Source organism: Carettochelys insculpta, chromosome 18, assembly GCF_033958435.1.
Source record: "Carettochelys insculpta isolate YL-2023 chromosome 18, ASM3395843v1, whole genome shotgun sequence".
In the NCBI taxonomy this organism is placed as follows: domain Eukaryota; kingdom Metazoa; phylum Chordata; order Testudines; family Carettochelyidae; genus Carettochelys; species Carettochelys insculpta.
In genome coordinates, this window is record NC_134154.1 from 25166685 (window position 1) to 25181301 (window position 14617).

The window sequence follows — 14617 nt, forward strand, 5'->3', positions numbered from 1 at the left end:
TGCAGAGCTGGCTTCCCCACACCTTGCCCAGGGGCCCAGCAAATCTGTCATCCCCCCTGTTCAAGCTACTGGTTAGGTGGACCATTGGTCTGACCCATTGTGACCATTCTGTGTTCCATGGATTACTGTGTGAGAACTTAATTTGGTCTCAGGCCTGGTTTTCCTCTTGGGTGTCCACATCACATAACCCTCCCCACCCCACCTCTGGCCCTAGATAGTTAGCACTGGCACGACAGATTCCTCAGAGTAGCCAAGGACTGAATGAGATTCAGCAGCGGAACTATCTTCCTCCCCCAGAGGCAGGCCCCCCAGGTGAGGTCTGTGACACCTGACTGAGCATTATGCTGAGCTCTCTGCTCTTATTGCCAATGGAATGTCTTGTGTGGCTAATGGGAGGGTTTTAAGTTGGATTTCTGTGGGAGTGGGGTGGGGCTGATCCCTAACTCACAGTTCATTCAGCTCCAAGTCCTGGCTGGACATAAACTCTGTGCCAGTACTGAGGTTTCCTTTGAAAATGGGTCAGTGAACTTTTGGGAGAGTTGATCTTCCAGTTTTGGGTAGCATTTCTCACCCAAGAGCAGGGACTTTCAGAATCGTTGTAACACGTGTCGTGATGGCTGTGGTGCCCTAGTGCTGGAGAGAGGGGCTATAGCATTCCTTTAGAGGGACGACTACTCTAGGGGCACAGCATTGTGGGGGTGTCTTGGGACTGAGACTCCCGTTGAGTTCAGTGGGCTTTAGATCAGGCCCACGTTGAGGGGCGTTGACCTTAAAAATTCCAGACCAGCATTTCAGAGGAAGACACAGCTACAACAGCAGCTGTCCTCCTGCAACTCTCCTCTCTCCTTAAACCAAAAGGCTTTTGGTTCCTCTTTTCCAGGCAGGGCAAATACTACAAAATATCCAACCAGGAAAGTGCCCAAAGCATTGTAATAAATATTCTGGAACTGAGGAGGGGAAAACAGCCAAAGAACCCTGGACTCCTGCTTCTCCATCAAGCAGTTGGGGGGTTTATGGGAGTGGTAGGTCACTGGTCAGTTTCCAGGCTTTAGTGCCGTGGTGTCCAATGGGAACTGAAAGATCTCCACACTTACGGTTGGCATCTTTGTATATTTGCCACAGTCCCCACCCAGGCTCCTCCAGCCCTTCTCCCCCACCCCAAATAAATGCCAGTGACTCTCCAGTGCTGGGGCCGCCATCGGGGCTGGAGGAGCCACTGGGGTCCGAGGAGCTGCCGGAGTGACTGAGGCCACCACCGCTGGAGCTGCCACATGCTTCTCGCACCAAGGGTGGGACATGTGCGGGTAGGTGGCCCTTGCGTGCAGCTCTAGGAGGAGCCGCATTTAAAGGCTCCAAGAGCCGAATCACCCCTACGTGCTGCCCTGTTCGCCACATGTGGCAAGTGGCGACCGTATAGGACACCACGGCTTTAGTGTCTGTATAAGCCTTCCCCCACTGCTGGATATAAGGGTACTTCTGCAAAGCCTGGTGAGCCTCCCCACCAGGGCTGACAGACTGGATTTGGCAGGATTCAGGCTGCTGCACCAAAACCAGTTACACCTCAGGCTGCAGCTTGGGCTCTGAAGTCAAGAGAGGGGGACAGGCTTCGGGGCTTGAGCTCCAGCCAGAGACACAATATCAACACAATTGTTATTAGCATAGTTGTGCAAGTGCTGAGAGTCCAAATCTGTCATCGTGGACCCCAAGGACTCATTGCCATTCACTGTGTCCATGTACCTTTATTGTCCCTGTTTGTAGTCTGGGAGGAGATACCCAGGTCTCAACAGGGTCAGAGCATGGATTTTTTTTTCCTCCTGTTGCCCTGATGCAGCTCTTTCAATGTAGAGATAAGTGCATCAGGGCATGAGCGTAGGACTTGGGAGACTTCAGAGCCACTCCCTGCTCTGACACAGAATGTTTCACCTTGGGCAAGTCACTTAGCCTTAGAGGAATTAACAGTTGAACAGTTTCTCAAGTGCCATGGTGGATTCTGCATCACTGATGCTGTTTATGCAAGGTTAGATGGTTAATGAGAAGACCTGCTTTATGAGTTACTTTGGGCAAGTTCCTGCTTTGTACAGGAGGTTAGCCTGGATGATCACAGTAGTCCCATGTGGCCTTGGAACCGATGAATCGCTCCACAGTTTAGTTCCTGTGGGGATAATTGCACTGCCTCACCTTGTGGAGGAGCACCGAAAGAAATCAGAATCCAGTGAAACACCTTGATTCTTGTCTCCCCTCCCCCCCACCCTACATTCATCCAACAGAAGCTGGTGAAAAAGGAGCCCAGCTATCGGGGGGCCAGAAGCAGAGAGTGGCCATTGCAAGAGCTTTGATCCGAGCCCCCCGAGTCCTTATCCTAGATGAAGCCACAAGTGCCCTGGATGTAGAGAGCGAGCACACGGTTCGTAAATCTCATTGTCTATTCTAGGAAAAATAGGAGGTAAGTCTGGACATGGGTTACATGTGGGAAGAGACCTGAGCTATACTTCTTGATGGTGGCTCTACAGAGTCTGGACTTAATGTGTTGCCTTCATAACATCTGGTAGTTGGTGTAGGAACAGGTGAGAATTAGAATCTAATTTATCTTCTTTCAAACATAACATTATAACCATCCCAGAGGGAACAATCCAACATCTGTAACATAGCCAGGTGCCTGATTCGAGTTAGATACAAATCTCTCTGCCCAGAAGTTAAACAGTCCACAGCAACACTACACAGCATCTTAGGATAGGGAGTGGAGAAAACAGTATCTTGATGAAACTGCCGTAACGCAGAACTTCCTGAGCTTGATGGTAGTCAGGACACCTGATTGAGCCCCTCCACTCTGCCAAAATTACTTTGTGATCGTGAGCAACCAGAGCCTTTATCTGCTCTGATATGACACCCCAACACAATGCTGGGATGTTGCTCTAGTACCATCTCGAAGGAAAATCAGTGAATTGCCAGCACCATTTTCTGCACCAACTCCATTTCCCATAGAGCTCTGCCATCTGAGTAGGGACTTTTCCCCAAACATGCATTGCTCTCAGGGATCAGCTGTTTGAAGAGGAATATGACTGCAGATCTTCTGAACAATTTGGCAAAAATGCAGTGACTTGAGCTATTCAAATCGACTGCAGTCAACTGTGACTCTCATGTCGGAATGACTCAGTTGGTAGCATTCATCTGAGTCAGACTTCGGAACTGAAGTCCCGCAGTAGGGTCCCTGAAGGCATATCTCATGCTGATGCCACAGTCCAGTACTATAATCCTAGATCTGCTGTTAGGGGCATTCAGAGTCCAGACACATTATATGCTGAACTCGTACACTATCATCTCAGGGCAGGATGCAACTTACTATTAGGTACCTTAGCAAGTTGTGTGGTCTGTAGAACATCCCAAAGCAGCATGAGCCCTGCCGTTCAGAGCAACTGACTCGTAAATGTTGAAGCTGGCAATGAAAGGGTGTCTAATATAATACATTTATATGTATCCCACGGCATTATACAAACGTCCAACCCTGGAAATGCAGCCATCTCTTGGATGGAGTGCAGCACCTGCCACGCCTCACAGCAATGGGATGATGGGGAAGTTTTGGCCTAAGGTTACTGAAGAAAATCTTTAATTTCTAAAAAATTCCAGGTTCATTAAGGTCCACACACAAACAGACAGGACTTCGAAGTTTGGAGGGAGCTGTCTGAAAGTCCCACTGAAACATACCAAGGCCTGAAACTGTTTGTAATCAAACTGGAGTACAGGTTTATATTGGCGTAACATGACTGCATTTCAGGCTTGGTACTGATGGCAGTCAGATGCTTTGTTAAAGACAACAGCTGTTTGGACAACAGCCATCTTTGTTTCCCCGCTGACAGGAGGTTTGTCCATTAGATGCTTACCTACTCACCAGCTGGCTGCCTTACTGTGTTAAAACAAATAGCAGGGTTTTGTGATCCTGCCTCGATCAGTGTCCAGCCAAACGGTAGCCCCATTTTTCCAAATGACTTACTAGATGCAAGCTTATTTCAGTCTCTGCCACCACAGAGATGCTTCTAAATTCCATGCGCAGTCATAATGGGAGCTCACCTTGCAAGATCAGGGCTGTAATTGCTAGACCCACCAGACCAGTTAGGGGCTGCAGTAGCAGCTGGTCATTGCACAGGTGGGATTTGTGAGGTGAATGTTGAGTGATTTGAAGAAGTGTTTAGGGATAAAGTCCATCCAGTGCAGTAACATACATTCGTCTTTCTTGTTGGTGCTAATGGGACATCCTCTGTATCCAAAGGAGAATAAACCTTTTCTTTCAGACTTCTTAGTAAGAAGTCATAAGAAGACACTCCCCTTCCATGGTTAACTGTGACATTTGTTCCCTTCCTCAACCCCCAAACAGATTCAGCAAGCAATTTATGGTGACTTGCAGAACCACACTGTGCTGGTCATAGCCCACAGGCTGAGCACTGTTGAGAAGGCACACAACATCATTGTTTTAGACAAGGGTCGCGTGGTGCAGCAGGGGATGCACAAGGAGCTCATGGAAGAAGGCGGCCTTTATTCCAGGCTGGTGCAGAGACAGACTCTCGGGCTGGAAACTGGCACAGGGGATGGCTGTCATCAGGAGACCAGCGTAGCTGCTGTCAGTGGAGATTCCATGAAGCCTCCCGGAGGACTGGATGAAGAGTTCAGAGTGTGATGTGCTCTCGGGACTGAGACAGGATGATTACAAGCCTGTCACTCACAAGTGAGAGCGCACTAAGGATTCCATGCAAGGTGCTTGCTGGAATGCTGAAACATGCGTCTGCTCGAGTGCATACTCGCACGTTACCATAGAACATGGCCTATTTACTATCGCACGTGCTAAGCTTCCAGGAGGCAGACGAGTAAAGCAGCATAGAAACAATGGACCTGATTTATTAAGGGGAGGTGGATGTTTAGAGGTTCCCAGTGTTTCTGCTGGGTTTCTCTTTTAGAGTCAGCAGCTCTCAAGGCAGTTGATGGGGGTCTTTTCTCCCCCTGATATGCCCATTTAATTGCCGTTAATTGTAATGGGTGTTATACACGTGCCTGGAGAAGGAGAATTCGCCCCCTTCGGGAACATCAGGAGGTACTTGTGTGAATTCATAGGAAGACGTTGAACATCAAGTAAGATCTTGATCCTCCGGTCACTCTGTGGTGCCAATCCCATGCTCAGTGAAATCAATGGAAAAACTCCCATTGGATTCAGTGGGAGCTGGGCGAGCCCCAAAGTGCAGAACTCTTAATCAAATTTGAGAGTTCTGCACAGAGTGTCTGCAAGTTCAGGTTCTGGTTTAAACTATTACCATGCAGGGCTTTTATTAGCATCACTGCAGTAAGACAGCGGTCCACTGGCAGAGCTGCCTTTCTGAATTGCTCATGGAGCTTAGTGAGGTTTTGTTTTTAAAGGATATAAGTTTACCATAGCTTGGTTAATGTTTTTAATTGCTCCTATCTTTATAGGAACTGGAATGGTGTCTGTCTGGCTCCATCATCCACTGAAAGCCAGTCAGTCTTATTTCAAAATGTTATTTAAATTCATAATTTCAGCCCCAGGCTGAGAAATATTACTTGAAGACAGGCATAACATATAACTAATGGCACCTTATAAACCCCACCCAGGCCCTATTCAACTGCAGGCTATGCATGAGGAATCCAAACAGCTGCACTCCTAGAAATCTCTCAGCTGTCTGAATTCCACATTTAGTTGGTTTTAAATTGTTTATTTTGTAGCTGAAGGGTAGAACAAAATATACTGTTTCTAATTCCATACAATAATGGTGGATCTGGCCCAATCTTAGTACCACTCCATAATGACTGGCGGGAATGTTTATGCAGCCAGCAAGATGCTATTTAAAAATAACATTGTATTTTACACAGGGAAAATTTATTCAGGATGCACTGTTATTTAATGGCCTCAAGCACTTTAGCTCTCTTGTTAATTTTTTCTGGGATCTGGATGCTGCTCTATAATACTTTGTGTCAGCTTGCTTGTTTGCGGTGTTGTTACTTTTGATTTGTAAATTGACATTTTACCTACTTTCTAGTGACCTCAAAGGGGATACTTTAAAAATAAAATGCTACCTCTGCCATTCAACTTCATAACCCGTGTCTCAAGGATTGATTCACTTAACAAAAAGGTTTGGGGATATTTTTAATGAGACAACTTGTGAATACAAACACATGCCTTTCTGGCCCTGTTACTAAGAATGATGAGATGAAACACCTACAAGGATCAGGTATGTTGAACATCAGCTAATCACACAGAAACCTAACATAAGTCTGAACAGCTTCATGACTTTTTTTTCTCTCTCTCATGGTCGTCTTTCTGTGTGATTTATCATTTCACAAAGCAGTGTGCCTCAGGACCAGCTCTATCTTTAATATCCAGCCTTTCGGTGTTCTAAAAGCCTGGGCCTTGGAATTCAAAACATGATGCCATTCCTACTACAATCTTTTCTTCTAGCTTCCTGTCCTTGTGAAATCCTGCCTCATTCTAAAGTATTATCTGTACCGTTCTACAGACCTTTCTGCAGGGAAAGGTTAAACAGCTAGGTGCATACCCGATTGCAGAAAATTATTCCGTAGGTGTGACTGGTATGTGGACCTCGTGTAGTGGCTGAAAGGGAGAAGGTAAACTCTCCATCAGTGTAACAAGGAACAAAACTTGGCCAGTTTGTCCTTTAAAATTGGAGTAAATTTCTCCTCCTTTGCAAGGTCTGAGAAGTATGGTTAATGGATCTAGTTCAGGGGTCAGCAATCTGTGGCTCCGGAGCCGCATGTGGCTCTTTAAGGAGTCATTTGTGGCTCTGGGCACTGCTGCCACTGACTCGTCTTGTGGCTCCCTGCCCTGCTACGGTTGAAATAATGGAACTAAATTTAATTGGTTTAATGGCTGACAGGGGGGTGGGAGGGATCCAGCTATTAAACCATTAAATTTAGTTCTATTATGTCAGCAACAGCAGGGTGGGGAGCCACCTGTACCGCAGGTGTGGGAAGTGATCAGGAGAGCTGTGGGGAGGGTGGCAGACTCTGCCCCTGCTTTCGCCATGCAGCCCCCTGAGAAGGAGGTGGCACCCATGGAGGAGCAGTGGCAGTGCACATAGCAGGAAGAGCTCATCACCTGAGGCAAGTTAATCCTGGAGATTGGGGCGTAGATATTTGGGGACTGAGGTGGGTAAAGCCTACAAGCTACCAAATGGGATGCTGGAAAACATGGGTGCATGGTTGAGCTGAAAAACTTAAAATGGGTATTTTATTTTTATAAATGTTACCATTTTCAAAGGCTGTGCTGAACCTGGGCCTGCATAGTACTGTGTTAAAATGCACTCACGCAGGAATCTTCATTCCCAGGGTTATCATCATCATCTCATTTTTATTAGTCCTCCAGATGCTTCGGTCCTAAGAACACAATGGAAATTGCAACTGGCCATATCAGTGGCAAGAGTCTGACCTGACATCGGAGTCTGACTTTTCTAGGTGTTCATTTGTCACAGATGCTGAATTCCCTGCTATACACTAGAACAACTCCCAGGATATTTTCTGGAGGGGATAACTAAGGGCATTCACAAACCCTAACATTTATCACTGTCACACCACAAGTAGGCCCAGACCTTTTCTATGGCATGATCCCTTTTGATTTCCTTATAGATTTGGTGCCTTGGTGTAAACCTAGAATAAAGTCACTATATTAATGACAGCTCTAAGGCTGACTTTGCTTTTTTGATGGGGGCAAGTATTTAAATAATTGATATTAACGGTCTCTGTAATTGCATAATACATTCTGCCTTCTATAAACTTATGAACTCATGGCTTCCAGTGTTATCAGCCTATAAAACAGGATATTACTGCCTCGCCAGGATGTTTTTATCAGTTTATATGTTAAAGCACTTTGAAGGTGTTCACAAAGTATTTAATTCTTATGGCTTCTGTAGCATTGTTATAGTGAGCATTGTTCCATTGGTTGTTCCACTCTAAATCCCCTTATTTTAGACATTCATAACTCCTTGCACTTTCTTTTCAGACCCTGTTGAGTTATGCAATCCAGGAGAAGGTTTTTTTTCCCCCCTTTAAAAATAAAAGGTATTTATTTTCCATCCACAAAACTCTACTGGCTTTGTTCATGTCTTCACTAAAGGCTGGATGGCCGGGCAGCAATCAGTCCAGCAGGGGTCAATTTATTGCAGCTATACATGGACCGCTGAGCACTCTCCTGTCAACTCTGATTCTTCACCAGAACAAGAAGAGAAAGCAAAACTGATGGGAAAGCATCAGCTGTTGACTTACCATGGTGAAGCTACTGCAGTAGGCAGACTTAAGTACATCAACTACAGCCATATTATTCACATAGCTGAAGTTGCTTAACTTAGATCAATGGTTTGTGGTAGTATAGACAAGGTCTTTGTCTTAAAACAGTCTTTTCACCTTGATGCTGAAGGCACAAGCTGCAAGAAGGTAGGTTTGGAAAGAAATTGAATGATCATAACTGCTACACTGAGCAGATTTAGCACTTTCCTTACTATGGCTACTTCATGTCATTTCAAGAGACTTTTGGATATTGGCCCAAACACATCTGGGTTTGGTGTAAATGCGGAAGGCTCCCACCAGAAATCTAGTAAAGGTGAGATACTGTGGTCATGGTCACATATCACTGACACATGCTCATGTTTGTGTCTTCACACTGATGATGCATGTGAATGTCCTGTTGACATCACAATGGAAAAAATGTGGTGAATCAACCCAGCTGTTATTTCAGTATGTGTATGTGCTGTTCCATCAGACTATGCCAAAATAAGACTTCCATGGTTACACACTGGTATGTTTGATTACACAGGTATGGGAGCAGATTACAGATCACAGAGCACCTCTGTTTCCATATGTGAGATGCTAGATATCTCTGTTGGTCAGAGGGGAGCATTCCTGTGCTCTGACTTTATGGGAATTTATGGCAACCTGTGTGTCCAGGAATAGGCGTTTATTGTCTTGCCTCTGTAGTATCCCCTGCCCCATCTCGCAAGAAAAGCAAGGTCCTGATGATTAGCTATTTCTTTTTCAATGAGCATTGGGACCACTATCTCTGTCGCAGTGTGTGGGATGGTCACATCATTTTGGTATATATGAGAGAATCAGCATTGGACTAGAATGCGGAGTCTGAAGACAAGCTGGGCATGGGACTCCTCTTCCTGAACATACAAAAATCAATTAAGGCGGAGGGTGACTTGAACAATATATATATATGACATGACAGGTTGGATTACAGAGTTTCCCTTGAGACTGTCACCCTGTGTGCTGATCATACCATGGAGTTCACCAGCCTGCCCTCTGGGGCTCCCCACCACCCTGTTGCATTGAGCTAGTTGCTTTGGTCTCCCCAGCAAAGTCACAGAGTTGGGGTAACAGCCCTCCAGTAGATTAACACAGGTGCTAACAGATCAGCTCTGGGGAGGCTCAGCCACAGGGACTTGTCAGCACCGAGGATAACAGCCCCAAATAGGACCAAAATCCCAGATAAATCCATCTTATGTTCAATAAAAGTTTAACATAGAGAGAGCTCATAAAGCTGTTGGCTCCCTTTATCAATGAAAGAGAGAAATGCACAGGTATTGTCCACCTCCTCATCCCTGCTAACAGTTATTTACACTGGGTTTAGTGTTAAACAAATGTGTTTTATATTAAGCATAAAAACAGGATTGAAGTGGTGCAAATTAAAACAGACAGATCCAAGTAAGTTACTAAACAAAAATAAAACATGTCAGCTAAACCTAGTACACTGTCTGCATCTACACTAACAAGTTCTTTCTAAAGTTTTTTTTTCAAAAGAAGGGGGCTCTTTCAAAAGAGCCCAGGGCACATCTCTTCACAAAAAGCATTCTTTCAAAAGTAAATTGAAAGAATGTGTTGCTTCTTTGAAAAAATCATTCTTCCTTTCCCATTTCAGGAAGATCACCCCCCTTTCGAAAACTTGCAAAAGAAAATGTGTGTAGTTGCTCTGCAGGGTCCCTCTTTCAAAAGAACACTCTTAATTTTCGACCCCAGCCCATTCTTTCAAAAAAGCGTCAGCTGTGTGGACGCTCTCTTTCAAAAGAGCAGATTGCTCTTTTGATCTACTTTTTTGTGTGTGGATGCATTCTTTCAAAAGAAATTCTTCCAGAAGAGCTTCTTTTAAAAGATCTCTATAGCGTAGACGTAGCTTAAGATAAGTTGTTACATTTCTCTCTCTAGTTCATATCTCAGCTGCAATTCTTCGTAAGCCAGAGCTGATCTTTTTCTCTGAGCTAGGGCCACACATGCTTCTCCACCTGTCTTGTTACAGTTCTTTCTTTTGCAGCTGTTCTTATGTATTCTCCTAGGATGGGGAGACAGTTTCAAAAGCCAACTGAAGAGCAATCATTTTTTGCTTCCCATTCATTAAATAGAATTTTCCTGGGGTGGAAATCCTTTATTCAATTCTTCCCTCCTGCCATCAAAATAAATTCAAGGATTCCATGTGGCAGGGTTATTTGTCTTTGTAGGACCAACCACAGTTTGGATTTACAGGAAAAACAAAACCATTTACGGATAATTGTTTTGAGCACCAGACCATTAAAGACCTTACCTATCACGAATGGCTTTCATGAGAGGACCTAGAATTAATAGAAAGTTTATATTTCAAATTTCTAACTTCGTATGCAAGCATGATATGTACACACAGGTGGAATACCTTCTGGGGATTACAGGCTTGTGAATGATAGGTTACTTGCTCAATTTTGCATAAAGCATATTTGAACTATGCATATTCATATTCAAAAACCTATTTCCATAAAAATATGGAGGTGTAGCATAACACATGGTGTTAATCAACCAGCCTTACAAGGGTTAATAGCCTCCAAAGATTAGATTTACAAATTCAGTTGCTACACCAACCAGTTTTTCTAGGCAAAAGAACCTGTCCAGAAGGTGACTTGCAAAACACGGATACACCTAATAAATATGCAGTTATACCAGAAATAACCTTGAAAGGCTACAAGGTGAATAAAGGGATACCAGGTGAGAAAAGGGCTATCCAGCCTCATGTTTTAAAATAAATCAATATAAATATGAATAAAATAGGCTGGATGCTGATTATAACACTAAGAATCCTGGTATGCTTTATTAAATGGCTACATATTTTCTTTCAGAGCCTGAGTCTTTTCCTTCTTTTCTACTGAAACCGAACTCTTCTTGCCCGAAGAAAGCACTTCCATGTACATCTAGGCCACTTTTTCAATGGCTTTGAGAGAAATCCATTTCACTACATGTGGGTTTTGAGTGCTGTAAGAAAAGGAGCCTGTGTTCCACGTCTACAGATTTCATATAATGCTGTTAGTGTATAAAACGATGCCAGTAAAGGTAAACAGGAGCCACTCTTTCATGTCTGATGTCATGTCATGCTGAAATCAGGTTGACAAATTGGGATGGTTGCTGCTAAGTGGCCTACCTCCCATATCCCCACAGAGAGAAAAATTCCTGAGTTCCTGCCATCCAGCACCCTGCTCTGTCCAAGAGATCATTCTGCCTCAATCCCTTTATCTTTCGTTAGTGGTTGACTTGAATTACATATAACTGTCAAGGTTGAAATACACGTTGATACAAAATCAGCTGAGTATTGCTGTCTCATCTCATCTCTCTTTTAACCTCAGCTGCCTCTCCCAGGTGGCTAGGAACCTCAATGACACACAAACTGCATCCTAGAGGGTAGGGCTAGAGGTGACTGAAATGCCACCCAGTCAGCTGCAATGAACAGAAACTCCACCCTTAAAGCTATTGCTCTTAAACAAGTCTGACTAGGAAGACAGGAAGGTTATTGGCAATATATGTTGCACTTAAGTACTAATGAGTTTGCTCAGGTTCCTCTGTAGATTTTGCCATGATGTCACTTTTACGTATCAGGTGGTGGTTAACCACATATATGCCACTAATGAAAAGTGACATCGGAAGAATTAATTTACTGATGTCTGGCTTACTAGACTCATACCTACCCCCTTTTTCACACAACTCCCACTTGATGTCTGGGAGAGGGAAGTGAACCAAGCCAGAGTGGGCCCTTGGGATCACCAAACCAAATAACTAGTGAGGTTTCCTAAACAGGAAGTTTGTAATAAGAATAATAAATGATTGATAAAGCTGCATGCAATTAACTCAAAGCATTTTACAAGTATTTGTTATTCCTTTTAATCGCCCTGGGGAGGTAGGGCACAGTCCCCAATTTTATAAATGAGACCCACCCCAAGATTATACCATGAGTCAGTGGCAAAAACCTGAGCATACACCTCAGCATTCCATAACCCTTAAATGACACCATCACCCCATGCTGTTTATAACGTGACCTTGATAAAGCTTTAACCACTCTATAAAGGAGGGTCTGGTTTAACCCTCACACATTGTATTTATCCTCAAATGTCTTTTTAAAAACATTATTTTCCCCCTATGATGGGTATGTGCGTGAATGTTATGTGATAGTGTTGTCATAGCACCTATTTGCTGGTTTTGAGTAAAAAGGTCATACTGCTGTAGCTTGTGTCAGCTGGAAACACATGGGTGAACTTGTTCATGAGTGTGTTTATTTACACTTTAGGTAGCATTCCCCACTTTGGAGTGTATAGGTTGAACCTCTCTAGTCTGGCACCCTCAGGACCTGACCAGTGCTGAGCAAGAGAGTTTGTCAAACCACGGAAGGTCAATATTGTCTAGCAGTGTGAACAACACTTCCACTGTTCACTGGGCTCTAAGGTCACCTTTGGAGCAAATCAGAGCTTTGTAACAGCACAGAACATTAAGAGCCAGGACTAGTGGCTAAAAACAAACTTCATGGGATTCTTGGCCACACTCATGGTACGTGGATAGTCAGCTAACTAAAATCATTCTAGACCACAGATGTTGTCAGGCTAGAGAAATGCAATCTGCATACATGCTACAGTGATAGTCTTTAAAAAGCATAATGTACTTGTATGTTAATTGTGTGGCTTGCCTATAAATAATGGTAATGATCCCTATAGTAGAGCCTGGGTGCTTACATTCATAACTTTGCTAAATACTAAAAATCATGGACTGAATTAAGACATTAGATTTCCAGCTTATTACAACAAGCTGTAAGTTGCTAACAGCTCTACCCAGCTTATTTCTCCTTCCCCCATTTTTTCTCGCTGCCTCCCCGCTACCACTCCCAGACTGGAGGAAGTTAATGAGTCACTTCACCTTCAATGGTACCTTGTGTTAACTACTTACATCAAACAGTTTGTTCCACCTTAAATTTATCTGTGACATGAGTACATTTCCAGACCCAAAGGTGCTTGTCTCGCCTGCCACCAGACGTTGATCCAATAAAATATACCATCTTACCACCTTGTCCCTCTAATGTTTGTTCAGCTGAAGGAGGTATGTTATGTTAAGCTGACAACAGACTATAATTTTTATCTATACATTCAGTTGTTTGCTAGGATGTCTTGAGACAGCTTCATCCTTGGTATTGTGCCAATGAATTCAAATGCAGCTTCAATGGAGTTTCAATCAGAGATAAGCTTGACCTAATATGGTAACTCTATTCCATCGATCCTAGATGGCAAAACTAGGATAACCTTATGACCACTACTTGGTTGCAACTATCCTGTCGGCTGTAAATGTTCTTACTGTCTAAGCATTCCAAGAAGCCAGTACTTACAAAATATTCAGACTGGAAAATATATTGATCTGATAAATGATTTTTAAACATAATTTTATTTATCATATACCGTAAGAATTGGAGATTTCCTAAGTCAAATTATTACTAGACTAAATTAATTCCTAGTGCAACTCCATTGATGTTAATGGAGCTTCACCGGGAATATTTTCCCATAGTCTGTAAAACAGGTCGGAATGTTGCTGCTATACAAATATTTAACTTAACATATATTAAGCTGAAGAAACTGACAGGCACATTTTACTGTTAGAGCAGATACTCCAACGTAAGTCACAGCTTTCTGGTGTGGTGGTCCTTAGTCATTAAATATCCAGGCCTTTCCTGCCTTCGTAGTCTCTAAACAACTTTGTGATTTTAATATGAAATGCAGGGTTGGTGGAAAGAGCTTTACATATGTTCTGTGAGTTCACCCTTAAACAGGAAGATACTTAGACACTGACAAGAGTCTGGCAAGATATTATATTAGCTATATTTATGTAAGTGAGTATTAAACTCTGGATTTGAGAACAATAATGTGGTCACTCTTCTGAGACTTTATGCAGCCAAGGCCTTAAAATGGTAAGGAAGTGTGGTTAAAGTAAGGTTTTCCTTCCTAATTTACAGCTGTACAGTCACAAACAAAAGGGGAACAAAAGTGAATGTAATTATGTTAGTCTGGATTACTGTAACTCGGCGGCTTTTAGCCTTTTTTATTAATTTACAGGGCTCTAAAAACTTTCAAATGGAGGTGTAGACCCCTTTGGAAAGCTTAGGGTCTGTATACCACAGGTTAAAATCACTGCTGTAACTTGTATCTGAAACTGGTCATGAAAATGATGTACAGGCTCCAGTTGGTTCAGAATGAAGTGGCCATTTTCTCCCTGGATCATGCCATGGACCTGCACGAGAGTCCCTTAACTGGCTCCTAGTCAGCTTCCAATGCTAGTTTTGGTG

The 14617-nt window shown here is 43.5% G+C and overlaps 1 protein-coding gene across 3 annotated transcripts in view; it reads left to right on the forward strand.

Moving 5' to 3' along the window:
- The window catches only part of ABCB9 (ATP binding cassette subfamily B member 9), a 41812-nt gene extending 35223 nt beyond the window's left edge, over positions 1-6589 (forward strand). For all 3 annotated transcript variants that reach the window (XM_075012498.1, XM_075012500.1, XM_075012499.1), the window contains 2 exons: positions 2268-2404; positions 4370-6589. In XM_075012498.1, coding sequence (XP_074868599.1) covers positions 2268-2404; positions 4370-4669 — 437 coding nt within the window. In that variant the 3' untranslated portion in view covers positions 4670-6589. The remainder of the gene's footprint in view (positions 1-2267; positions 2405-4369) is intronic.
- The last annotated feature ends 8028 nt before the right edge of the window (positions 6590-14617 follow it).